The sequence below is a fragment of the Stegastes partitus genome, unplaced genomic scaffold (genome assembly GCF_000690725.1).
Source record: "Stegastes partitus isolate 25-593 unplaced genomic scaffold, Stegastes_partitus-1.0.2 Scaffold2178, whole genome shotgun sequence".
NCBI lineage: Eukaryota > Metazoa > Chordata > Actinopteri > Pomacentridae > Stegastes > Stegastes partitus.
Genome location: NW_007579909.1, coordinates 20,392 through 47,728, shown reverse-complemented (window position 1 = coordinate 47,728; position 27,337 = coordinate 20,392). Strand labels below are relative to the sequence as shown.

At 42.7% G+C, this 27,337-nt stretch overlaps 1 protein-coding gene across 1 annotated transcript in view; it reads left to right on the top strand.

Annotated features, from left to right (window-relative positions):
- The window catches only part of LOC103374206 (uncharacterized), a gene marked incomplete at its 3' end in the record, with an annotated part of 60,344 nt that overhangs the window by 18,790 nt on the left and 14,217 nt on the right, over positions 1 to 27,337 (top strand). The window contains exons 8-11 of the mRNA XM_008304252.1: positions 6,337 to 6,460; positions 21,575 to 21,674; positions 24,681 to 24,739; positions 26,753 to 26,817. Coding sequence (XP_008302474.1) covers positions 6,337 to 6,460; positions 21,575 to 21,674; positions 24,681 to 24,739; positions 26,753 to 26,817 — 348 coding nt within the window. The remainder of the gene's footprint in view (positions 1 to 6,336; positions 6,461 to 21,574; positions 21,675 to 24,680; positions 24,740 to 26,752; positions 26,818 to 27,337) is intronic.

Genomic DNA, 27,337 nt, shown 5'->3' with positions numbered 1-27,337 from the left:
GTCAAGAACAAACACGACATTAATCAAGCCACCCACTGCGCTGGATCATAACAAAAACTCAAGTTGCTCATATGGACTTTGATAGATGCTCATTTAATAGATGCAACATGTGAAGTGGTTGTAGTTTGTGGGTTTCTGGGTGCTTGGGATTGGTGTGTGCTTTGCAGGCTGATGTTGGGTATAATTTGGTAATTAAGACTCTCTGTATTGTGTTTTGCTCACCTTGCTGGCGTTGTGTGAGCGGTGGGATTTAAAAACGAGCGGCCTCATGCTGTTCTGCACACTGTCCTCTGCAGCGTGGTGAGGGGAGGAGGGCGGCTGGGATTGGCTTTCATAAAGCGTATGAGTCACTTTCATTCTGAGCTAGGTTTCCTCCTACATATAAATCACTTAAATTCTTAAAGGGTTAGCAGCTCTTAAGAGGGTGAGTCATTCAGACAGAATTAACAACACTTCATTGAGCAGAGAAAACATGACTGAAGGAATTAATAGGGGGTTGCTGAGAAAATCAAACGTCAGGCAGGTTTTCAGATTGTCGGAGATCAAAGGTGGAGACGGCGATAATTAAAAACCTTCTATCTGCATCCCACATCGGTCTGACCCTCCACCAGCGCCACTTTCATTCCTCACTAAGCCAAAGCTAGAAGTGGATTGTCAGTTCAGGAGAGGTTTGCTGTGGGCTGCAGCAGGATTTTACAATAAAAGTCTTTTCTTGAAATTGATTTTTTTTTTCTTATTGTTATTTTAAACTGATGCAACCCTGAGAGATGATAGCCGCCCGCTACAGAGGGAGGCTCGGAAAGAGTTGCATGAACTTACAGCATTGCTTTTAATTAAAGCAAATAAACACACAAACACTGCAGAGAAGAAGATGTTCCATTATCAGACCATGAGGCTTTATTTACTTTTACTGTTTGATGACTAACTCCAGTCTAAAGTGTTTTATCTTATCTAACGAATGCTCATTGGCCGATGTGAGCCAGTAGTTCTAAAATATACGTAGCTAGCTATATAGCCTTTGTTTGTTTAGATGTTTGGTGAACATTTTGCGTTAACCACTTTGTTGTCGTGCTTTAATATCGACGTTTCTACTCTACCTGTTCTGTGTAAATCACTTTTTTTTTTCCTTTGAAATAAAATGTTTTGAGATCAGCATAATCCCCCCAGAAGGTCCGTCAGCAGCTGTTCTGGGGTTTTCAGTCATTTCTTCCTCAGCAAGTAGAATTTTCCCATAAAGTTGTCGTAAAAAATAGAGTTTACAGCATTTAAAGCATTGAAAGTAGAAGAAATATATGGAAACCGTGATCAGCTTTGATATTGTAGGAACCTGCTATAAATTAGGAAAGAACATGTTTCCGCTTTATAAGGTGAATAAATTCTAAGATCTCCTCCACTGTGTGAAACGGGCCGACGTTCAACTGGATTTTCTGTTTGGGGTAGACTAAGACGATTGTGGTCACAGGGGCAGGTGGGGGGCGGCTAATGAGTGGAAACAAAACTCGAACAGTTTTAACGTGCTTTAAGAAGGCGTGCTTCGGCATTATCACTATCGCATGTTGTTTTCTCCTCAGATGCTTCGGGACGTTACAGTTGAGCCTAAAAAACTTGTTGCGCAAATTTAAACAAAACCACAGTTATGCTTGTGTTCCCATTTTCAGACCCGATGAGCCTGTTTGGCTGAAAACTGCTGTTTGGTTTCCGGGTCGAAGCTGACGACCTCGGCACCAGTGATGACTGACGTGGAGGTTTTGTCTGCATCCACTAATATGGTGCAGACTAATTCTAAGTGTCAACATCAGACACAACAGGGCGCCCCGTTAGCTCACCTAGCTGAGCAGGTGACCCGTGAATAGGGGCTATAGTCCCCGACACAGTGGTCGTAGGTTCGACTCCCACTTACGACCCTTTGCTGCAGGTCTCACCCTATTCTTCTGCCCCCTTTCCTGTTGATCTCTTCTGCTCTAAAAGAAGGAAAAATGCCCCAAAAATATATTAAATAAAAAATAAATAAATTTGAACAATTTGCTGAAAAACGTTGATGTGAATTAAAATGCATCAGTTTAAGTTATTTTGTCTGAGATTTAAACAGAAATTCTGTTACATCTGCTGAAGTGGACGTTGAAATGTTCTTCAGAGTTGAGACAAGATCACAGTCTGTTATTTATCTTTACTGATTAAATGATCTGCACAAGAAGAGGTACGACTGTCTGCCCTCAGTTTGTCAGCTGGATAAACGTTACCACCCCCTGACCCTCGTCGGCACCAAAAATACGAGTTGGTCGAACCAATTATTCATCTTTGATGTTTCAAACTAGCAAGATTGAAAGTGGGACAGCTGACATCCCATAAAACCAGCATATATATATATATATGTATATATATATATATACATATAATAATTTGATGCAGAGAAAGAGAGGAAACATGATTAATTCAGCACATGTTAATCTGTGAGGTGTTATTCTAAATGTAAACTTGTGTTTGTTGTTGTCATGTTTTGTTGGATACATGGAGCGTTGATGAGTGCTGTGCAAAGAGCCTCACATCTGAGCGACATTTAAAATATGGTTTGGTGACTGAAGAATAGATGAACATGTTTATCAGTGAAGTTGTGCTCAGTGTTGACGGCTTTGTGCAAGTTTTCTTTTGGACCAGTTGAATGGTCTGAATTTCATTTTCCATTCATGTGATGGGAAAACAGTCTTTAGGAACATCTCTAATAAAAAGACAAGAGCAGCTCCACAGTCCGTCCAATGCCGAGGCCGACCTCTCCAACATTATTTCTTCCACACTTTGTGGATCTTGCTGAGCTTGGAGGAGCTGCTGCCGGAGCGTCTTTGCGCCGCTGAGACGGATCAGTCCTGCTTCTGTTGCTCACAGGGTGACGGGTTCTTGTGAAGGTTGGAGCCTCCTCACGCCGCTCTGCAGGGAGGTTGGCGTTTCGCTGCTGCATCTTCTCGCAGGCCTCGTCCATTTTGAGGCAGACATTGGCTGTGATCTTATCAGCTGGAATTCGAGCAGCTCAGCTTATGAACTTCCCACTTGAAAGACTTCGTCTTACAGCTCAGAGCCACTTGCATCTGGTCACTGCGCTCTTTAACTGTCTCCTCAGCTCCTGCGACACAGTAGATGTACTCATGTGAACTTCTTCCAGCTGGGTCTTTAAATATTCACAGCTGTCTGCCTGCAATACGACAGGTGCTGTTGGAACTGAGACTCTTCCTGCTGGGCTTTGAGGCCAGCGTTCTGCTCCATCAGATTAAACTTGAATGTGCCTTCCTCTGGTTTCCAGCTCGGCGTGGCTGCACGGCGCCACGTTCTGTAACCGTACCGATCCCGTTAATGGACAAACTTGGAACATCACGAGGCTGGATGCTTCAGTACCAAGGCAAAACTGTAAAAATATGACGCTACTTGTTTTTTCTACAGTTGCTGTGTGTACTGGAGACGGTAACGACGTCGCTGTTTGTTGAATGATGGCGGCGAGTGCAGGTGCAGCAACCCCACGCTCCCGCTTCCCTCTCCCAGGCCTATAATTACCTTTATCAGTTAACGGGGCTAATTTATTTTGTCATGCCCCAGTAAATACTTAACCCAAATAATATTATTCACACTCTACGGGACGGTTGGACTGCTTCATTGGCATGCCTGGGCGCTTCATTATCGGCGTGCTCGGCGCCGGGGGAGATGCTGCGATGCGTTGTGGGAGTGGGAAGGCAGGGTTACTGAAGTGAGAAAACCAGGGGAGGCCTGCTTTGGATAAACCACCTTATTCCCCCTCCCCAAGGGCAGCAATCAATAGGTGATTGCAGATCTCTGTACAAAAACTCTGCTCTCAGTCCATCTGCTGTAGGATGGCGGGCGTCCTGGATGCAAACCTCTGCAGGATTCACAGCAGATCCGCGCTCAGCTCACTGGCCTGATTGTTCTGTTTTAATCTCACTTCAAGAGTTTCGGATTTAAAAAGGTAATTTTCTATCTAGCTGGAAATTTTAGGGGATTAAAACACCGTCTTCAGCCGTTAAATATCAGTGAAATCTCACGTGTTTAATTAAGATGAGTACGAGCTCATCCTTGTCTCTGCAGATGGTGAATCTTAATCACGCTGCTCCTCATACAGTTGGCATCACCGCTGCTATTTGTTATTTTATTTTATTATTTCTGTGTAAAAAAAAAATACTAATTTCCCACAATTATTATCACAGAGAGCAATTTAAAACCAAATGAGGGTGCCTTAGTAGAAACTGATTATGTAACACCTGAGAAAGACGTAATAATTGACAATTAGTGTTAAAAACGTTGAACACACCAGAGCTGCAGCGAACATTGATTTTAATAGTCAGTCTGCTGATTATTGAATTAAATAATCAGCGATTCAGATTATGAATTGCTCAGAGGCTGTTGTTTTAAGGCATTTAAATTTTTAGCTTGAGGTTGTTTCAGAGATACGGTGACTCACAATAGATGCAGTTTGTATGTGTTTGGTGATCAAAACCAGAACTTCTGTGCAGGCAGCATGCTAACAGGTACAGGCTGCTAAAGACACACACAGAGCCGGTAAATACGTACAACTCTGAATTTAAATTTGATTTTTGATTTTCATGGTCAGAACTGATGCAAATGTAAGAAATCAAGTGGTGAACGTGGAAAATCGGTTCATATACATATTAATTTTAAAGCATTTTGGGATTGTAAACAGGAGTTTGATCTACTTTGCTCTCTCTGCTCAAAATAATAATGCATCACAATCAGTGTTGCTGTTAATCAGTGTCTCAGACTGTTCTCTTAATATAACAAGAAGAACCAGCGGCACACGGAACATAGACGATGGTTTACAACAAACTGGCATTTGAAGGGTTAAACAATTAAAAATGAATGAATATTTTAAATGAATGATAAGAACTGATGTTAGTTAAAAACTTTATGCAGCAAAAACATAAAAAAATCTAAAACTTTACAGACTGAGCCAGAGGGTTAATTCGTACGTGTTTGCTGGTCTGCTGGCTGCTGCATCGGCTACACAGCAGCTGCTGTGGTTCTTTTTCGACTGGAGACCGGCGACGTGCTGACGGCACCATTAAGGCCAGTTATTGTTATAGCAGCTTACCCAGGATGCCTTGCTCAGCTCCACCAAACACTAGGTGGTTGAAGACTGTTGATCCTGGTTATTCTTTTTGGTCCGTACATCCCCAGATTGTGAAAAGGTGTGAATATGATCATGTGACTCATATCAGGTATGAACACATCCCACTCCGGTTAGCAGTCATGTCTTCATGTCAGAGCATTTAGCAGCTATGCTACCAATTACTCAACTAATTAATTCTTTGGCAACTAATCCTGTGGTTGATTTTTGTCGTTTATTCTCTGGACCTCTATGACACACATAATGTTTTTTATAATGTATAATGCAAGTTTGTAATTATTCCATAAAGTGAATTTTAAGTGTTTTTAGGTAATTTTGCCCTCATTAGTTACCTGTTCCTGCATTTAGTCCTTTATCTTTTGAAGTCAAACCAAGTCCATAAAATGCTGTATTCCTTATATTCATGAAAACAGTGCATACTAAGAGAAGATCCATAAAATGTCGGCGAGGGTGTCTCTGTCGTTGTGCCCTTTGTGTCTCTCTTGTGCTTCCCTTGTCTTTCTTTGTGTTCACCTTTTTCCCAATATGTTGGTTGAGTTTAAAAACTGTTAGGAGTCAGTGTCGACCTTCTGTCTCCTTTATAGTAACTTCAGGCTGGAATTATTACAAATTTATTAAGTTCTTTTTAAATCCTAGTCTGCAAATTAGTCAATAGCTTTAGTTGCCTCATGAATCTGATGTTGTAGAAAACAAACAAGTACTTTAGAATTGTCCTGAAGTTCTGGACGTACATAAATGTGACTGAAGCTCTGTTGAACTGACGTTTTACAGGTTGGAAATGTACATGTAGACGCAAGGTGTTGAAGAAGCGTCGGCTTACTGAAGAACATGAGGTCAGGTGCTTGTTTACCTGTGAGAACATCACTGGGTTCTGTGTTTACGCGATGCAACGTGCATTTTAGTGTGTTGGACGTGCAGCTAGCAGCAGATGTTGCCTTTGTTTCATAAAAGCACAGTTTGTTTTAGAAGTTGGCTCAACAGGTGTTCGTCTCCGAGGTTACAAAGTACGAGACTTTTTTTGTTTTTACATCTTGATTGTGATTCCAGACTGGGGTTGTGTTTGGTGTCGCTGACGGGTTGTTGTTTATGAGTGTGGAACAAAAACATGGATTCTCTTCATCGTCTGAAATCATTTCCCACTTTTGGAACAAGACTGTTGTACTTACTCCTGTTATGAAATGTTTCCTCCACAGACACATCTACGTGATCCCAGCCTTCACCTGGATTCTGACTCCGGCCATCTTATTGGCCCACACCGTCATTCAGCCAATCACGTCGCTGCTCACCCTCCTGAAGGGAATCCTGCTCATCGTCACGGTAATGCTCATTCTCTTTAGTATTTGTCTGGATGGTGAATCATGACTCAACAGTTTTGATCAATATCAGTGTGATGAGCTGCTGTTTGAACGGACAGCGTCTGTGTCCGGTGTGATGTCATTTCTCCTGTTTCACAATCAAACCTTAAATGTTTCAGTGCAGATGTATGACTGCTGATGATTCACATTATTTCAGCGTTTAGCGTGAATTTCACACTCAGTGGCCACTTTATCCGTTACACCGAGCTCAGACTAATACGGTCTAATACGACATGGCTGAAATAAATCCTGATAAATCTTTTAGAGAGCCACTGATTCAACCGTGCTCTTGAGTTGAGTTGTTTTTGTTATTCAAGTGGACAAACTGTGAAAACTCTTTGGCAGCATCACACAGAGCAACAAGAGACGGACTGTTTTTAGTGCGCTTTCATGAATTTATTGACGAGGTGTTCAGATAAATGTATTGCGGGTGTATCTCATGAACTTTGTGTGTCCTGTACGTCTGTCTTGTGAAGTGTGTTTTCCAGACAGCGGCGTGTGTCATAATTTCCTTATTGCTCATGAGATTTATTTACTTTTTGGTTTATTCTAAGGCACACATCAGGTTTAGATTCTATCAGAAGATTACAAAACCCAAATCGTAGCCTGTTGCACAAGAGTTTGAGCAAAAAGTCAGTTAGCATCAGGGTTTCCTGCTCTGGACGGATGCAGTTTGTGTCCAATCTCACGTCTCTTCTTCTCGGTTTAGGTGGTATTTTTTTTAGGGAACTTCTAAAATGCTAATTGTTTGTTTGCCTCAGCCACCGTGAGATGAGTTAGTTTCCTGGTTTGTGGCAACGGTTTGTGTTTCTTGTTCAGTTTTTGCAGTTGAGAGACATTTCTGAGACCACAGGCAGAGAGAGGAAGCTGCATCTGACCTCAAGTGGTGCATTTAATTTATTAGTAATCGGAAAAATACCACATATTGGCCATGATAGTGAGCCAGGCCGATGATCAGTCCATCCCTGATGTAGTATCCCAGCCTGGGATAAGGACCGAGATAAGAGCTTAAAAGGAAAGTAGTTAAGTTAGCCTGAAAGCAGCTGAAGGCTCATATGGTTAAGAGCTCTTGTGTGTTGCTATATAAGTACTGAACTATCCTACCATATATGACGACCATTCCTTCAATCAATGGAGCTATTTTTGTGTTTTCTTGGAGCTTTAGATGAATAAGATGTTATGAACTGATGTAGCTCCTATGTGACGTACCGGCTAATGAGTGGATAACATACTTAGCTGCCATCATCTGTCCTCCTCTTTACACATCTATACAAACTACAAACAAAACAATTAACAAACTGCCATTGACAAATATAGCATCCAAAGACCAGGGAGGCAAAGCTTTATACAAGAAGAAACCAGTCCTGCCTTCAGGATGCTGCGTTTTGCTCGTTTGTGGACGATGTTTGATAAAAAACAAAAAGTCACACACTGACCATCACTTTAACTTTATTTATGCCGTGTTCAGGCTTTTTTCTGGCAGAATTCATACAGACGATGCAGCCTCAGACAAACAACGCCAAGCAGGGCTTTACTTTATGCAACAGGTTCCTCTGGGAAAACTACAGAAAAACACTTCTTTACAAATGACTCTCATATTACACCATGTGGCCGGCAGGTTCTGGAGACAGAGGCACTGAAGGCAAGTTGAATAGAGAGCTGGGAAGCGTAATATTTTAAACTACAACCACAGAAGTGCAAGGAAAATGTAATGCAAGGAATATATTATCATCATATATTGTATATCACCAGAAGAAATCAAAATATATTTGACAGTAACAATGCCTGAAATAAAAAAAACCCAAAGGACCCCACATAACTACACACAGGGCGTCCTAGAATAGTTCTTGAAGAGACTGAAGATTGATTCTACTGTTTATAAATCAGAAAATCAAAGAAAAAAGAAGCAATAAAAAGCTGTATTAAAGTATCCAGATGCTGTTTGTGAAGGGATGGAGCTGCAGCAGCTGTGAACCAGCCACTGCTTCTGTGGTAAGAAGAAAAAGATGGACCAAGAAGAGGAGATCAGCAGAGATAAAGTAGAGATCAAACTTTTATTACAGCTGCCAAACTTCAGAGAAAATAATACAACTCTCAATATCAGTGTTTGTTTGTTGATGCTCTGTAAAACAATTTTGACTCCGTCAAAGTCAGAAGTCAAAATTACTCTGTTACGGTTCCTAAAGAAAGTTTGAACACTCGTATTGTGAGTCTGAGGCGCTGAAGGATGGAGCAGCAGTGACAGGATGTTAATATGTAGATAGGTTAATGTCTGTGTAGTTTAATTACTGCCTCGATGTTGACATTTATGCACTAATATGTACATATCTTCCACTACAAAGAGTCGAACTGGAGTTTTGTATTCATGCTTGTTATGTATTTGAAGTAATAAAATCATGAAGACGAATCAAACTTCTACTAAGTAAGATCTTCACGTGTTTATTTACCCGCTGTAACGTTCTGCTTACTGTATGGGAGCACTGGTTAGCACCGTCGCCTTGTAGCTAGAAGGTCGCCGGTTCACGACACCCGGGATCTTCCTGCGTGGAGTCTCCATGTTCTCCCCGTGCAGCGTGGGTTCTCTCCGGGTTCTCCGGCTTCCTCCCACAGTCCAGAAACATGCTGAGGTTAATTGGTGATTGTAAATTGTCCGTAGGTGTGAATGTGAGTGTGCTTGGTTGTCTGTCTCTAAGTGTAGCCCTGTGATAGACTGGTTACCTGTCCAGGTGAACCTGCCTTCACCCTGAGTCAGCTGGGATAGGCTCCAGCTCCCCATGACCCTAATGAGGATGAAGGTGTAGAGATGATAGATGGATGTTTTTCCCAGTTTCAAACTCAGGATAGCTTCGACTGTTCTGAGCATGCATGTAAGGCTCACTCTCAAAACGACCAATCATGAGCTGGATTCAGTTTTTGCTCGTCCTCATTTACAGAAACTAATCCAACAAACCTGATCTGTACTTCTTGGTCATCCTTTGGTATATTTTTCCTCTTAGCTACTTAAAACATGTCTCACTGTCTCTGATGGTAGACGAACAGCTCCTAACTGGTCACACAATCCAAAGATCTCGGGAATTTACACCCAGTTTCCTTGAATCAACATTTCTGCACCTGTAAAGCTTGATTGCTTTGCTTGGCGTTAGACATTTCTTTAAATGATAGAGTCTAGTGAAAGCAGTGTTTAGCAGGTAGCCATATAAAACATCCTTCACCTTCACGCTTTACACTTTTCAACTTCGTCCTCAGTCACTCCCTAAAAGTGTATGTCTTTCAGCTATTTCTACTTGGATGTAATGTCATCATGGCTGCTGGTGTACGGTGTGAGGTCATGCTGGAAAAATGGATGGAAGTGCACCGTACACTTGTCACTTCCCGCAGAAGTTGTAGTACTTACTGAGCTCCCGCTGTGTATGTGGCGGGTTTTGGCTTTCCAGGTCAGCGCTTGCCAACATCTTGGAGTGTCAGCAGCTCAGCAGGAGCTCTTGAAGGAAGTCTTTAGGCTCGGGCCAGAGTCCATTTAACACCGTCACATCCCACTAGATTACACCGCCTCAGAGAGCTGTACAACTAGCTGGTACATCTGCTGCAGGGAAATATGGGCAGCATGCTGGACGCCGGCCAGCGCTTTGATTGACATCCTCTTTATGACACTTCTTACATATTATTACTCTGAAATAATGAATTCCAGGATATAATACGAACCTGTCAATCTTATATGTACACTGAGTAAAATTTATATTGTCAGTCGTGACCCCAGTCATTTAGATTGGAATCGTGTTGAGACCACTTTGTGGCCAACATTGGCAGGAAGAACAATTGGAGCCAGCTAGAAGTTTTGCAGTGTGTACAGTATTGATGATTACAAGACAGAGTTGGAGAAATGTGAAACTGTCTTTCAAAGTTTCTTCTGAGAGATAAGGCCCTTCCAGAGTATGACTCAGCAGGATTAGACTGTCACATCACTGTATAGGAGTGGGTCAGTCGGTGTGTCAGTCAAAATAACTGAACGGATAATTAAAGTACAACCAACCAAATGATATCAGCCTATAAACAGATGTTCAATACAATAAACCACAGTTAACTGGGCTTCACCAAACATACACAGGCCTCACGGACATGCCCACCACACAGACACGTGCTTGCATCGGTGCTTTTGAAGCTATTTAAACAAACTAATGCAATCCAAGCAAGTGTCACCTCGCTGGTGTTGGCTGTACGGCTTAAGTAAGTCAAGGCAGGTTTATCTGTATAACACAATTAGTTATATTAAAAGCAAAGAGGCAGATAAAATCAATCCATAAAAACAGAAATATCATCATTAATTAGACGAGTTCAGATTAAATATGTCCAGCTGTCATATGCACAGCGACATAGAAATGTTTTCAGTCTGGATTTGAACGTTGTCACAGTGGAGGCCCGTCTCACATCTTCTGAAATCCAGTTCCAGGTTTTAGCTGCAGAAAACTGGAATGAAGCCTCTGTTTGGTCCTGAGTCTGGGCATCAGCAGGAGACCCTCCCTGAGGTTCTCAGAGTAGTGGTGGTACTAGTAGTAGTAGTAGTTCTAGTTGAGTAGTAGTAGTAGTAGTTCTAGCCTCAGCGTGTTAAGTTCTGACCCTGGGCACCAGCAGGAGACCCTCCCTGAGGTTCTGTCAGAGCCCGACATGGTCCAGATGGCACCAACATGTCAGAGATGTACTTTGGTGCTGGACCATGAAGAGACTTGGACACAAGCTGTTTTAAAGTCACTTCTCTGAGCGACAGGAAGCCGGTACAGAGACTTGAGCACTGGACTGATATGGTCGTACTTCCTGGTTCTAGTCGGGACTCGAGCAGCAGCGTTCTGGATCAACTGCAGCCGTCTTACAGCTGGTTCAGAGAGGCCAGTGAGGAGGCTGTTATAGTGGTCTGACCTGCATGGATTAGTCTCTCTAAGTCTGGCGTAGACACTCTACCTTTGATTCTGGCGATGTGTTTAGATGATGAAAAGCTGCTGGTAGTGAAGTTAACCGACAGGATGCAGTACTGGTCCAGTTCTAACAAGGATCCCAATCACTTCAGGTCTCAGGTTTACTGGTAGCATACTGGGTAAACTTCTGCATGGAAACCCTGAAAACAGTATTTAACTTGGTACAAACGTGTCATGCAGCACAGTCTACGTGTCTCTTCCAGCTCATCTTAGCAGAACATCGACTTAAACTTACAGACTTGTGAAAAATGCTTCAGTCTCTGCAGGAAACACTGAAGTGTTGTTTTTGTTTTACGGCTCTCTTCATTTGCGCTGCTGCAGACGTTTTGTCACAATCCTCGTCTTACATGAAGTCTCCCCAAGGACACGGCTTTCACATTCTGTATAACCTCTCACTTTGTTTTCCTGCAGTTTATATTCCACATTAGCTCAACTTAATCAGTGACATATTGACAGATGAGCTGATGCTGTGGGGATTAGTACCAGCAGAGATCGATGTCAGCGTTATTAAGTCTCATCCTACTGGCAGCGAGACAGTCAGCTGCCGGGTTGTGTGATACAGCGGTTCTGTTGGGAGAAACATCAGAGCTATAAAAAAAAAAACATCCTCAAACAAAAACCCACAAAATTAAAGTTGTCTTCTACCTAAAAATGTGTTGAGCCTGGATGTTTGGTCATTATTGTGGAGGGATTTGAGATGTCACAACTTGATAGTCAACCTACATATTATACTGCACAGAGAACAGACGTACTGTCTCGAATAATTCAGCTTTTAAACCGAAAAATATTTGTACAGTCTTAGACTCTTAATCCGTTGCTGGGAGAGGAGATGGACGTTTTAAGAATTCCTGTCCAGGTAATAGAACTGTTTTAATGAAAAATCACATCAGACACAAATATTAGCTGAAGGCAGTCTGTTGTTGTGCATCTTTAAACATGCCTGGACAGGATCCTTAAACAATAAGAACACAGTCAGATAACATTACTTATTCTTTTTGAAGTTAAACTTGTTCAAACCAAGCCCTAACTTTTTCAGTTCAGGGTACCCCAACATTTTTTGGTACACATTTTTGCACTTTTTTCTTATTTCTTATGCACATGAGTCTTAGTTTTTGGCTTCTGACGCATTCTTTTCAACAAAGGAAATGCATAATATCGACTGTTTTATCTATATATGGGGATTTTATGTACTTGTAGTGGTGGGAGGTGCATTGTGACCAGTTTCCATTCTGAGACGTAGCTCTGGCTGAAGCGTGTTCTTTTCCGACGCTAAGATTTAAAGGTGTTGCCGAAATGCCTCACATACAAACTCTGGGTAGACGCGACAGTTTACTTTTCCTAGATGTCTCATATTTATCAGTACACACTATGAGGAGCCTCTAGTTCCCACTCAGTGGCAGCAGGGCGAGTGTGACACAGCATTAGTTTAAAAAGAGTTAAATAGCGTGTCACCAAGTTGTTTTATTTCCCAGAGCTGGCTGTCCAGGACCTGTTAAATGTTAAGTCTCATGAATCATTATGCCAGAGCCGTGACTTGTTGGGTTGTTTCCTAGTTTGAGTTGAAAAAAAAAAAAAAACGACTTTGGGGATGAGGCTCACCGTCTCTCTATGTTCAGCTATTTGCTTGTTTACTTTTGCTGAACAGGAACGTTGTCTGTGAGTGAATCATGCTGAGTGTGGGCGGTGGCCCTCAAGGTTGATTGATGTGCAAGAGTCGTCCTGAAATAAATGTGCTACGGAAAAAAAAAAAAGTCAAGTGGAAAAATAAAGAAATACGGTTTTTATAAGGCTGCCTACAAACTCCCATTTAGACTCTATTCATGATGTCTAAAATGCATTTAGCACAAGCTCATTTAATTCACTTATTTATCACAGATTTAGTTCCTTTAATATTGTACCAGTTTTTACTCTGTAAGTAAAATTTTAACATCTGAAAACTTCTGCTATCTAGATACTAAAATATGAATTAAACCAGTGGGCTTTAGCGCCGGCCCTATTCATACAGCAGATCAATGACGCTCCTCCAGAGCAGGAGGCAGCCGCTGGAACCTTTATGTCTCCCCAAAGGAACTTCTGTCCTTGAAGAACAATGGAGAAATTGGACAGATTGATTTTAGATTGCATTGATAGCACGCCACCGCCTTAAAACAACTTAAACGCCTTCATGCACAAACACACACTCATGCATTAACCTCGACTGAGTCTGTGTCACAGAGGTGGTGGTTCAATTTCGCAGTCATTACCGAGGCCTGGTTTTATAACGAATCTGATAAAATCATCCTGACACCTCATCATGAAGTGCTTCCTCACTGCTATCGTTTTCGGGGAGCCGTTGCTGTTTCGTCTGTGGCCTGTAGATGGAGCCGTACGCACAGAGACTCATTCACATGTATCTGCATTCACACACACACACACACACACACACACACGATATGAAAGAAATGTGTTCTGGAGCTGAGACCCAAACAGGGGGGAGGTGTTAAGATTTAGAGGCTCAGTTCTGAAGCAGGGCACCGAGAGCCGTTCCCTCCACTGTGCATCAATATGAGAGAGAGCCGGGCGGGCAAGGCCGACTGCACCAGAATAAAACACACTATCGTCAAGCACCGGCCATTTATGGCCCAGCAAATGTGATTTTTCTCTTTACGGCTGAAATATTAATGTTTCTATCTTGGTATACTTAGAAAGAAAACAGCAGTTTCCAGGCCCTGAGCTGCCAAGATAGAGGGGACAGAGAGAGGGAGATGGAGGAGTTTAACAAGTGATGCCCCAGCAAAGGAGGAGGCTGGTAAAGTGTGACCTTCAGTTCATGACCACGGTAAAGCATCAAAGCCAATGTAACGGACATAAATAAAATGTTCAGGATTATTTTTTTGGCCATTTTTGCAACAAAAGCATCCATTGAATTAGTTCTCACGAGTTGAGTTCCTTCATAGTTCAGCTGCAGAAACAGGAAAAAACTGACTGAATATTCATTAATCAGCACTTCTCTATCAATAGAGGTAATGATCTACACATGGTGCATGGAGATCCAGCATCCCTACATTATATGCACAGTGAAGGGAAGCATCCACGCCCTTTATGTTTGTGTTTGAGATGACTTGTTGTTGTAAATATGCGCTATACAAATAAAATTGAATTGAATTAAATTGTTTGAGAAGCCTCACCATGATCATACTTCAAGGAAATTTGCCATTAGCTTGTCTCTGTTGGGCATGTTCCAACACAAAAGGGAGAACCAAACGTATTGGACTCAGTGTATGGCATCCTATTCATGAGTTTACATGCAACCACACTGTGCACTCTCTTTATGTAATAATGCTCCATCTTCTTCCATATTTCCTAGATTTACCTCTGGTATTGCAAAAGGTGTCCTAGTTATCAAACAGTATGTATTAGGGCTGCACAATTATATCTAAAATAATAATCATGATTACTTTGATCAATATTGAGATCATTTGCCACAATTATTCCCTGATATGGGGACAAAATATGTTTATTGCATTTTGATATTTTAATAAATGGAGTATGGAGCATGTCAGTGTGTGATTTCCTGACCTCCCAGTGCCATAGTTCTCAACTAGCCTCTATATTATAGCAGCGTTATAGAGTTTCCTGAAATTCAGTTATGACTTTTGTTTTTTGTGTGACTCCATCTAACTACACCCATAAAACCTGTCTGGAGGTGACCCTGTTTGGTGCTGATCTCTTAATCCTACATGAATGTAAATGTCCTTCTTGCTTGTCACAGTGTTTTTTTTGGATATCTGACATTTAAATTATAATTACTAACAACTCAATTATAAATATCTGAAACGCTTTTTCTCCTACAAAGAGTCCTCTTGATTTCACACGTCTTTCAGTTTTGTCTTAAAGTAACTCATCGACCACACTGACTGTTTTATATTCACAAAAATATTGATTGCAGTGGTTACATTCCAGCAGGACCTGACTCTGGAAAAGTTATGTTTGCTCTCTTTTTACGACAGCGACATTGAGCTGTGTCTCTTCCTCAGTAAAAATTTCCTCTAAAATAGAACAAGCCAGAGAGGCGATGCCTTCGGCTGTCTTCGTCTGTTACGTGACCGTCGCCTCGCAAGTTGTAGCCATCCCCGAAGAACCTCACGGCTCCAGAACAGGGTCAGGGATAAGCCTCTGACAAGAAGTAGAGGAAAAACACCTTGAGTCACTGCAAGAGTTGTGCTGCTCTGTGTTTGGTGTCTGTAGCTAGAAGTTTCAAGGGTTTTATTCGGAGTTGGAGGGCGTCTGAACCCTGTGGCTTCACGGTGAGGATGGGAACTCTGAGGCACTAACGACATCCACCACAGTGGGTGTTAATGAATAGCTGCAGTGTGTTAAACCTCAAAGTTTCTCTCTTTTTCCTTTTCTTTTTTTAATGTATAACTGAAGGTAATGAGTCATGTGCGACCGCTTCTGCTGCAATTACCGCCGCCGTTCAGTGATCACTTTTTTCAGGTGCTCCAATTTCCTATTGTCACCTTCTAGCGTTCTTTTTGTGGTTTCACCAGAGCAGCGGCCTTAAATGAACCTGTTGTTCCACGTGTTTTTCACATTTGAAGTCAGACAGTTTTATGGAAATGTCTTTTGCAGCGTTTACCAGGATTTCCGAACATTCTCAAAACAAAATCAGTGCTGGAGTTTCTTTGATTGCCTTCCTTCACAGGAGCATAATCCTAAATAAAGCCATCCATAATTTATTCCAGTTTCAAAACACTGGCCTCAGGGAGATGTTTCTCTACCGCAAAAAAAACACTTTTACTTTGCACCTGGGCCTTTTTAAGTCAAAATTATGAAAAGTCAATGTGAAAGCTTGGCAGTAAACAACTTATGAAATTGACTGATGTTTTGAGCAGGATTTAAACAAGTTTGTTGGAGGTCTGTGGAGAGGACGAGGAGGAGGGTGTTAGCATCCCTATGGGTCGCCATGTTGAATGAGGCTGATTCTGGTGACACAAAGGCTCATGTGAGCAACCTGATGGACTCCAGACAGTTAATTTTCCTGTAAGACACCATCTGTGGACCTTCCGATCACGACAACCTTTTCATATTTGTAACAGTGGTTGTCAAAGTGGAAGTTTCATTTGGGGATTGTGTGATCATTTTCTGAGAGTGGTTATACGAGGACCCGGCGGCTCGTAGAAGCGGTCCTGGTACCCTGCACTCCTTGAAGACACCTCAATACCGCCAACCTTGTAGTTAGTGGACAACCTGCTCTGGACAGATGGATTGGTGCCGTGTTAACAGAAGCCGGAGAACGTTGCTGAAGGACATCTGGAGTTCCCTGCTTAGCCTCTGCAGCCTGACTTTAAATTAATAGAAGAGTAAGGGATGGTGAATGGATGGATTCATTCATCTATTCATTCATTTATGGACCCCAGAACAGGAATTTCTCTGACTTTGGTGATCAATAAAAATGTTTGTTTGTGCAATGCTTTATGGTTTACGATCAAATACCTGCAAAATGAACAACATTCACATTAACATCAGCTCCCGTGATGACGTGCTGCATTAGGGTGGTCAACATAATAAAAACTGATAAAAAGTCTGCGTTATGTTATTGTCATTGTTAGCATGTTAGCATGCTGACGCTAACGTTTTGCTCTGTGGTGGTTGACTTGCACCTCACAGAGCTGCTCAGGACTTCACTATGAAGCGACGTTAGTGGGTTAGCGTTGAGCTTAAAGTTTTCAGTACCATGAAGGTGGCTCTCTTTTAACCTGCTAGATCTCCATGGTAACTCATCCTGTGGAGCTAACCTGGACGTTTGTGTTCAAATCGTTTTTTGACAATTCTCTGAGTTTTGTGGATTCTCAGCTGAAGGAACATGTTTCAGCAAACCTGTTGAGCCGTACGTCATCGATATCACTGAATGAGGCTGTGCAGATACAGCTTCACACACTGTATGCATCGCGTTACCACGGGAACCAGACGCGTCTTTATGCATAAATGATGTTTTTATGTTTGGTCCTGATTTGCTGTCAGGTCCGTTCACTCTGCAGCTGACTGAACCCAGATTAGAAAATGTATTATTCTGCTGGTATTTATTACAAGAAATATTCAGTCAATCACATTAGTTTCACTTTGATTTGACCAAAAATTAAAGTGATTTCCTGCATTATGGGACAGCGTCAGACCTAAATGACCTTCAACACAAGTTTAAAGTTGAACAGCTCTGATGTGCAGCTGTCAGTTAGAAATAATCAGCTGCACTGATCAATACATTACGCACATTTAACAGTTTTCTACCAGCATTTCTGTCTTGCATCCTTTGCAGTAGCAGCTCTTTTTATTTGTCCTCCATTAAAACAACCTTCTGACTGAAGCAGCTGCACACAGTCGTTTTATTTAGTGCAGAAGAAGAGTCACATGACGGGTTAAGCGCCTCCTTTTTATGTGAACGGGCTGAAGCAGAAAACCTGAGTGAACAAAGAAAGTTGAGCACCACGTCGTGATGCCTTCTACCTCTGGCTTTGGTTTTTGTCAAGCCGACCTACACACAGAAAGCCCGGCTATGTCACACTCGCTCCGTGATGCAGCCCTCTGGCTCTTTTAGCCCCGTTACACGCTGGCCGTCTCCATTTGTTTCAAACTCGTCATCTTCTTCAATGTGGACGGCAGGCCGTGGGACTTTCACCATGAAGCACATTATATTGAGGTTTGCTCTGACTTTGAGCATTACGCATTACGCCGTGTCCATCTCGGTCGCCGGGAAACGGCAGAAACTCCACACGCTAAGTAAAGAGTAAAGTCACACCTGCCCTCTCACAAGGGATCTCTCACTTTCGATTGAAAGCGAATTCTCTTCTGCTCTCCTCTCCTCTCTATAATTTCATCCAAATCGATGTGCTGCTCCAGCGGCTCCTGAAAGCTTGACATCTGACTGATTGCTTCACACAAAAACCTGCAGCTAAATAAAATAACAGGGAACCCAAATGAAGTTTATACACCTTGATAAGAGCTCTATTAAGTCATTGTGAAATAAGCCTGAATGTAGCTCTGGCCATTACTTCAAGCACACACAGAAATGCTCACTGTTACACACACACACACACTTTTAAATGAATCTCATGCACCCAACTGTGGAATTGTGTTGGAAGGTAGATTATTCACGGAGAATCGACTACAATTTCACGGCTTTCTGGAAATAATTAGCGTGACATTTATTCAGGCTTTATAATTGGTGAAGATTCCAGACCCTCACCTCTAATAAAGTTGTCATTGAACCTTTAATGCTGCTGGCTGCCATGACAGTGGGGGAATATTGCAGCCCGGTGCAGGAGGGCAAACACCAGTGTAGTCGGCTTTATGGTGCATGTGTGTTTGTGTGAGAGCAGTTAAGTAAAGTGTGATCCATTCTGGGTCCGAGCCCTAATGAAAGCTGCCCACCGTGGCACGATGAGAGCGTTTCTTAAAGATTTTTAAGGAAACCTCACTTCAGCTGAAACGCATTCGCTGACAAACAGGAGCTCCACTTTGAAGTCGTTAAAACCAATCATCCCGTCCTCCTCGTAATTTTCTTCATTTGCGCCATTTTTCCTTTTCCTCTCCTCTCTCGGTGATCCTCCTCATTTCACACCTCTTGCTATGATTTCCTGGACTCGCTCCACTCTGCTGGCCTTTTCCTCTTTCACCTTCGTCTCTTTGCTGTGAAGGGTTGAGCCTCTGTGTTTATCTTCAGGACAGAGACGGCGTCTGTGTTGCACAGTATGCTGAGGCTGGAGAGGTATCACGGTACCCTGCCCTTAAACATTATATTGTAAGTCATTTTATTACTCGCAATACTTGAATAATCACAGTTTTAATAGGACCCGTATTTCCAGTGAGTTACCTTGATGTGGAGCTGCAGATATAGTGGGCTGGGCGCTCGCTTTTTTTTTATTCTCATGTAAGCTTTCATGGTAAAAAAAAAAAACAAGAGGCATGACTGCAAATGAACTCTTACAGAACGTCCACTGATTTTCCACAAAATAGACAGATGTGGCGTTATATTGCTTCCAGCTGACGGTCAGAACACCAGCGGACCCCACCGAGCCCAAAAACAGATGCTTCAGAGGGAGCCGACGCCCAACTGGTCTGTCAGACACGCCGACTTGTCTGAAGGATTCAAACAGCGACAGTTTGCCGATGTGATCAATACATCTTGACCTCAAGTATTAATGAGGGCTTTAATTTGTGACAAGCAAACTTTTTTCACTATTGCTGCTTGATGAGGCAATAATTAAACCACAGCAGTTTGTTTTAGCTTTTGTTTTTTTTTAGCTTAGCTTTAGCTTTAACATTTGCAAACGCGGCAGTCACACTGGTTACTGCAAAATGTAATAGAGTAGAGTAGTTATAAATGATCTACGAGTCAAAATGGGCACTAAAAGACTGCTCCTAACACCGCTGCAAAGATTTAAATGGTAAATGGTCTGCACGTAAGTAGCGCTTTTCTACCTTAGCGGCACTCAAAGCGCTTTACAATGTGTTTCTCATTCATCCACCAATGGTCACAGAGCTGCCATGCAAGGTGCTGCAACTTCAGGTTCAGTGTCTTGCCCAAGGACACCTGGACTTCGGGGGATCGAACCACCAACCTTACGATCAGAGGACAGCTGCTCTACCACCTGAGCCACAGTCATTGTGGATATGGAAACCTGTTAATGTATAGCTACACTGTGCTGCTCTTGTTTTATGACTTTTCACATCTTCCACTGCTTTGCATTTACAAATATTTACATTTTTATATCTATTTAAAAATACCAAATTTTAAGTCCCATTGCCTGTCATCTGGGCTGCATAGTGGCTCAGTGGTTAGCACCGTCGCCTCACAGCTAGAGGATCCCCGGTGAGGACACCCGGGATCTTCCTGCGTGAAGTCTCCATGTTCTCCCCGTGCAGCGTGGGTTCTCTCCGGGTTCTCCGGCCTTCACCCTGAGTCAGCTGGGATAGGCTCCATGACCCTAGTGAGGATGGATGTCTGTCATCTATGACTCCTTTACGAGGCTTGATGTTGTAGGTTTTGTTGCAGTTTCATTTCAGTTCTATTCGAAGTTGAACGGTTTTTGCAAAGCTTCCAGTTTCATGCATTTCGTCCTCAGTTTGTGTCTCCACTCCTTTTTCCAGCCTTCCTGACACGTTGCTAATAGACAAATCGAAAATGATCAAATCCTTTTTAGAGCTAAAGAAGTGGAAATGAGATATCACAGATACTGAATTAACACATCAGATGATAGAACGGGAAGGAGAAGAAGAAACCAACCAAGTAGAGAAAATTAGACGAGAAGAAAAAACTTCTGCAACAAACATGAAAACAAAGTGATGATTAAGTTTTCACATGATCCACTTGTCTGGTTTTTGTAGCTACAGTGTGATGATGGTGAGTTTCTGCTGTGCTTTAATTACATCTGTTCTGTTGGTGTGCATGTCACGGTTCCTGCATTCGATCCAACAGCAGCAGCGCCACGAGTTGGTTTGTTAGACGGAAAAGCTGAACGTGAGTTTCAATTGCTTCCATACATTTGCTATTGTAGCTCCAGCAGCAACAACATCCATCATCTCTACACCTTAATCCTCACTAGGGTCATGGGGGGCGGAGTCTATCCCAGCTGACTCAGGGTGAAGGCAGGTTCACCTGGACAGGTAACCAGTCTATCACAGGGCTACACTTAGAGACAGACAACCAAGCACACTCACATTCACACCTACGGACAATTTACAATCACCAATTAACCTCAGCATGTTTCTGGACTGTGGGAGGAAGCCGGAGAACCCGGAGAGAACCCACGCTGCACAGGGAGAACATGGAGACTCCGGTGCCCCCACCGGGTCGCGAACCGGCGACCTTCTAGCTGTGGGGCAACAGTGCTAACCAACTGCGCCACCCTGCAGCCCGCAGCAACAACAGATCATTCCACAATCCTCATCCACAGCTTGTTTTTGATTTAAAAACAATAAAAGCCTCTTTGATAGGACTGCCTGTGTACCTGTGAATGATTTAATTATCTACTTGTGAGACTAATAGCTTGATGTGTCTCTTCTCTCATCGTGACACTGAGAGGATGCCTGTTGCCTGAGTTGTGACGGCCGGCCTGTGTTGTGTGTCTCAGGTGGCGGTGACATTTGCAGTGGGGTCGGAGGTCGGCCTTCAGAGCAGCAGCGACTTCAGTCAGATGGGGAAACCTTTCCTAATGGGCACAGTGGCTCTGGGTGAGAATCTGCTTTGTACTGTATTGCTTTTTTTTCCTCCTCTCCCTCCATTCCATCTTCATCTTTTCATCTCTTTGGCTGTTTTTTTTTTCCAGTCCATAATCCCTCTTTTGCTGCCCTTTCTTTCCTCGGGCCAAGAATACCGAAGGCTGGTGGTGGTCTGACTTTTCAGTGTTATCTGATTTTGAACAGCAGCTTGCACGACTGCATTATATAATGCAAATGTACAGCAGAGCTTTTCCTCCATCTCCAGCCATAAAAAACAGAAGAATTGTTTTTCAAGTGCAGTCAATACTAGGGTTGTGCAGTATAAACCTGAAGGTGCCCGACTGCTCACTGACATTCATTTGGGAGGAAATATCTGCAGTTACGTGACAGATTTCGATCTATAGTGTACGTTTTAATTGATATTTTTCTTCCGGTTGGAAGTGACAACTGACTAAAGATAAGCTGTTGTGTTAGAGACGTTCCTTTACTGAAACTGCCGTGTCCAGGATTTATTCATCCTCTTGAAACTCTCACAAATTATTGAGAAAACGCAGCCTTTGTACCATCCTAAATGATCATTTTTACCAAGTTAAAGAGAACTGTAGCGCAGTCTGTCTTTAGGCAGTTGCAGGTCATGACAAAAACTAAAGAGTTCTCTGAGCTCCATATCACGATCCATCACTGAGACAGAGCGGCACACTGTGGCTGCCCACGAGACGGAGAAAGGCTGTAAAGCCACGTCAGAGTGTTTTCAAGTGTCAGTGGCCACAGTCAAGAAGTGCAAAGAGTTTTGCACTGGGAAAAATCTCAGAGGGTGTGGGAGGAGGATAAAAGTGACCCCTGAACCGAATGGCATTAAAGGCAGCTCAAGTTGCCAAAAACAATCCAAGGATCATCAGCAAAGCCATCGTGATGAATCTGAGCAATTCTGGTGCTAACATGGACTCCTCGGACCAAGGAGGACTTTACTTCTTCAAGACAGGTGCAGAAAAGCTCACCTGGACAAAGTGGAAAGCTTTTGGTCATCAGGTGAAGACGTGGCTTTAGTAGGAGTGTAAGCATTCAACCTGAAGAACGCCAACCCCACTATCCAGCATGGTGGTGGGAATGTAAAGGTTCAGGGTTGTTTTTTTTAGCCGAGGGGCCCCGTAAACCTTGTCAAAGTAAATGGTGTCATGAGAAGAGAGGACTACATTAAGACCACATCAGGCAGTCTGCTGAAAAACGTGGCCCGAGGCAGCAGTGGACCTTCCAACGAGACGAGATCTGAAACATATAGCCGGAGTGGTGAAGAGATGCTCAACAGAAAGCAGCATCAACATGTTGGAGTCCAGACCTGAGTCCTATAAAGGATCTGTGTAGAAAACTGAAGAGATGCAAGGAAGCCCTCCAACCACAAAGACCTGGAGACCTTCAGTGAAATAAAATCCTACTGGAGGCTAGTTAGCAATCATAGCAACTGTTTGGTTGATGTGGTGGCAAATAAAGGCTTCACTATGGATCCTTGGAAAAGGGTTAATTTTGGCTTTGAAGTGAAAATGTAATAATAATATAAAAAGGAAACAAACAGTTAAAATTTATTCAGCAAATCCTGCAGACTGTCACAGACCTAAAATATAAAAACATAAATGAAATACAACAAATACAGTGCAATTCCTTCTACAATCATTTAACTTTCTCCAGACTTTTCTGAGTATTGAACAGTGTAAGAGCCTGAGATCTGTGTGTGTGTGTTTGTGTGTTTGTGTGTTTGTTTGTGTGTGAGTTTGCCATCCAGCTGAAAGTTTTTCATCCACACCAGCAGCAGCAGCAGCAGCAGCAGCAGCAGCACTCTGCCTTCCTGAAGCCATTGCAACACATCAGCTGTGGCAGCATAAGGGGTGATCGCTCTGTTGTATTAGCATTTCTGTGACAGCTCTGACTGTACTTTGTACCAGCTTCCATTACTTCAGAGGGCCATTTGAACATGCAAACTGCCAGCGGTGACAACTGCTTTGCAGTTTGTCACTGCTAGTTGTGTGGAACAGTATATAGCACAACTTTAAATCATTTTATTAAGATTAAAAAAGGATTACATTTATCTTGGGATTCTGGTCAGGATTTAAAAGCCTCTTAAACAACATTCAGGCTATGATGAGACTCTAAAACTACCCACTGAAACCAAAACTAATCCAGTGGTGCTCTTAAAGCAGGCTGAGAGCCATTCCACCACAGCTTATAAAGACTGACACCTCTAAAGGGAAATGTAAAGACAGAAAGCACGATAATATTAGAAAAAAAAAAAGAACGGCGAACAAGAGAGGAAATCATTTCAAACTTCGATAACACTGACCGGCCAATGTAGAGACACAATAAAACCTGTGCCAAGGCAGAAATGAGACTTCACAGGTCTGCACTACATAACACTAGACTGTAGATTGAACCTTGACTCGTCAGGTTTTCTGTCTCAGCTCACTGCAGATGTGACTGGTCAGGGTTTGACCATTGATTCATGTACACACAACAGTGACCGAGGAAGCCACACCACATGTTGGTAGTACACAACAGACTGGACCAGGTTACGTAAAACAAATCTAAATTTATGTAACACATGTTGAACAGGAGCTTATGAAGCGTGACTCAGCTCGCCTTCCAAAAGTGAAGAAAAGTGCACAATAGAACTTAAATCCTGATTGATCCTGTCTCCAGCTTGTTCTGAACATGTGTGTCCTGGTGAATCTGGGTGTTTAATAAACTCAGATCACCAGGTCCGACCCGTTGAAGCCCATATGTTCAGATGCCATCAGCTTAACAGAAACCAGTCCGTGTCTGAAAGGGGCAAGTCAAAAAGAGATTCATGATGCAGAGAATTTTCTGTCTTGCAGTTTGTGATTGTTCTGTTTTTGCAGTTCAACCTATCATATATGAATGATTTCACACTAAGACGGTGTGTAAACAGTACAAGAAGCTCATAGATGGATGTTCCACGTCAACGTCTGACCTGCTGCTTTGTTGTGTTTTTTTTTTTTTCCTCAACAGGTGGGATTGTAAACGTGATGCCGCTGCTTTTCTCACAGATCTCGCACAACAAAACACAGGTAAGTCTAGTCTGTGCTGCTGCGTGCTGATCCGTGGACTCGGTGTACTGAATCCAGAAACAGCTTAGCAGCACTGTGTCGGTATTCTTTGGCATTAGCACACTGTGAAAGATAAACTGAAGCTCGCGGGGAGCCGTCGGACCGGCGGACTCTCAGACAGGCCGGCTGATGTGGATGCAGGCTGGTCCGGTGGAGCAGCTCAGTGGTCAGCATCACTGCGGTTATACTGGGCGGCTCTTTGAAATGTGCTAAACAAAGGCTTTCTAAAGCAGATTCAATACATTAACTGTATGGATACCGGTTGAAAAAATGCACGAGGCTCTGATGTAGGATCTTGAATTCAGCGTGTTTGAGTACATGTTATTTTTCCTGAAGCCCACGTTGGTTCGAGCTGCTGCGTCTCCCCGTTCCTGCCAGCACACTAACCCTGCCCGCTGGCTGGGTCGGGCTTTATTGGTCGGGTCAGAAGTGCTGCTGGTTAGGTCGCAGCTGTTTCCCAGGTACATGGGCTCGTCTTTGTTGGACGGGCTCACGACTCACCTCTGAATAATGTGTGGCTGCATATAAAAGCATATATTTATTTAAAGTAACTTAAAGTTGTACGATCATTTCTAACAGAGTAACATGCAGGACAGTATTCCTACAAATGGACAAATATGCATGTATGAGACAAAAACGTAGGCACAGTAGTGAAATGCATGCGCTTATGTAACGCTTACCAACAATGAACAAAACGACAACAATGCAACACAACAGGTTTATTCAAAGCTCTTTACTACTGTCTAACTAGTGGAAGGTAAAGCTACACCCACCCTGACTCAGAATGGGTGTTTGGAGGTGACTCAGCATGACGGTGACCGTGATCCATCCCTCTGATGCATCTGTAACCTTTACTGACAGAAATCTGAATATTTGTTTTTATTTTTTGGAGCATTTAATAAGTGAAAATTTAAACTATGTCTGAGTAAATTAAAGGTGCTTTAAGATTCAGATTCATTTTATTGTCATTGCAACGAGTGCAACGAAAAGTAAGGTGCAGGCCTTTTAGTGCAAAAGAAAAATATGTACAACATAATATAAAATATATATAAACTCTCTATATGAAGATGAAATTAAATAATAAGCACGATCACAGTGGATATTGCACAGAGGTCGTGGCAGTTGCATATTTACAAGATATTGCACATATTATGATAAAGAGGCAGAACAGAAATACATATATAAATTTTTTATTCTCAGTGCTTGTTATTTTGGTGATTTTCCTTTGACTCAGCCTGAAATCTCCGTTGGACCTTAAACACTGTGATTAGTTAAATTTCTAACAATTTAACCAAATTTCCCAGAAACCTGCCAAACAAAATGAAAATTAAGATTTTTTTTACCAACCCCAGCTGCTGTGGAGAACAGAATCCACTCCGGCCCGTGTGCTTCGTGATTTAAATGCTGTTTCTGACACACGCTGCTCAAACTGAAACGTGTGGAGACTCAGGTGGGTGGAAATGCACTCACTGCTCCGAAGACAAATAAGTATTTAAAATCCTCCTGCGTCTCCGTCCCCGACTGCAGGACTGCGTTTCTGTGGCTGAACTTTCTCGGTGCCGCTGTGAGAATCACATCCTGTGCTTCATAGAAAACAGCCACCTCCATCTGAGTGGCTGGAACACTGCGAAATGTGTCATCATGTCTAAAGTGATTTCTGTGTTTTAAAGGTCATTGTCTTCAAGTTATCTCTGAAGATGGATATTTTGCATTAAACACAAATATTTTATATGACACACACGAAGACGAGGTCCGATCCAGCAGCGCTGAAAGCAGCTGCTTCTTTGTGGACAGTCAGTGCACCAATGACTGGAGCTGTAGGGACCACCACACTGCATTAGCATTGCCGCTAACGCTGGCTGAACTCAGTAATATCATGGACTGTCATTGATGTTGTAGCTTAATGATGTCAGTATGTCTGTTCTCCTGTGACTCTGTGTGATGCTGGTCAACCTGTGTTGTCTCCGTGTCCAGATCCTGTGGTTCCGGAGAGCGGTGCTCGGAGGTCTGACAACGTGCACTGTGCTGAACATCCTCTGGTGAGCACATCGTTCTTTATCCTCTGAGCTCCGAGCTGTTTCTCTGCGTTTTTTTCTTCCTGTTACTTTTTCACTCGTTGTGGGATCGTTTTTCACTTCAGTATGAAATCCTGCTGCACCTCTATGAAAACAGCACAACCATACAGAGAGTTAGAAAATGTCCTCTGCTCACTTTTCCAAAGGTTTAATGCCATAAGTCCCATTAAAAACAAATACAGTTGAATTTACTCATTGAAGGTTTCACCAATACTGGACACTATAGCTGCTTTAATACTTCAATTTAAAATGTGTTCCTGCACTTGTATCCTGTCTGCTCTGAGTAAACACAGCCTGCGGTTCAGCCGGTAATGTCCTGAATTGTTTGGACTTTTTAAACTCTGTTGAGTCACTTATGACTTGCTGTATGCACCACAGACAGCAGAATCCTGTTGGAGCAAACACTTTAGTTTTGATGATTTTCTAAATGGCTCAGGTGGTAGAGCGAGTCGGTCGATGATCGGAAGGTCGGCGGTTCGATTCC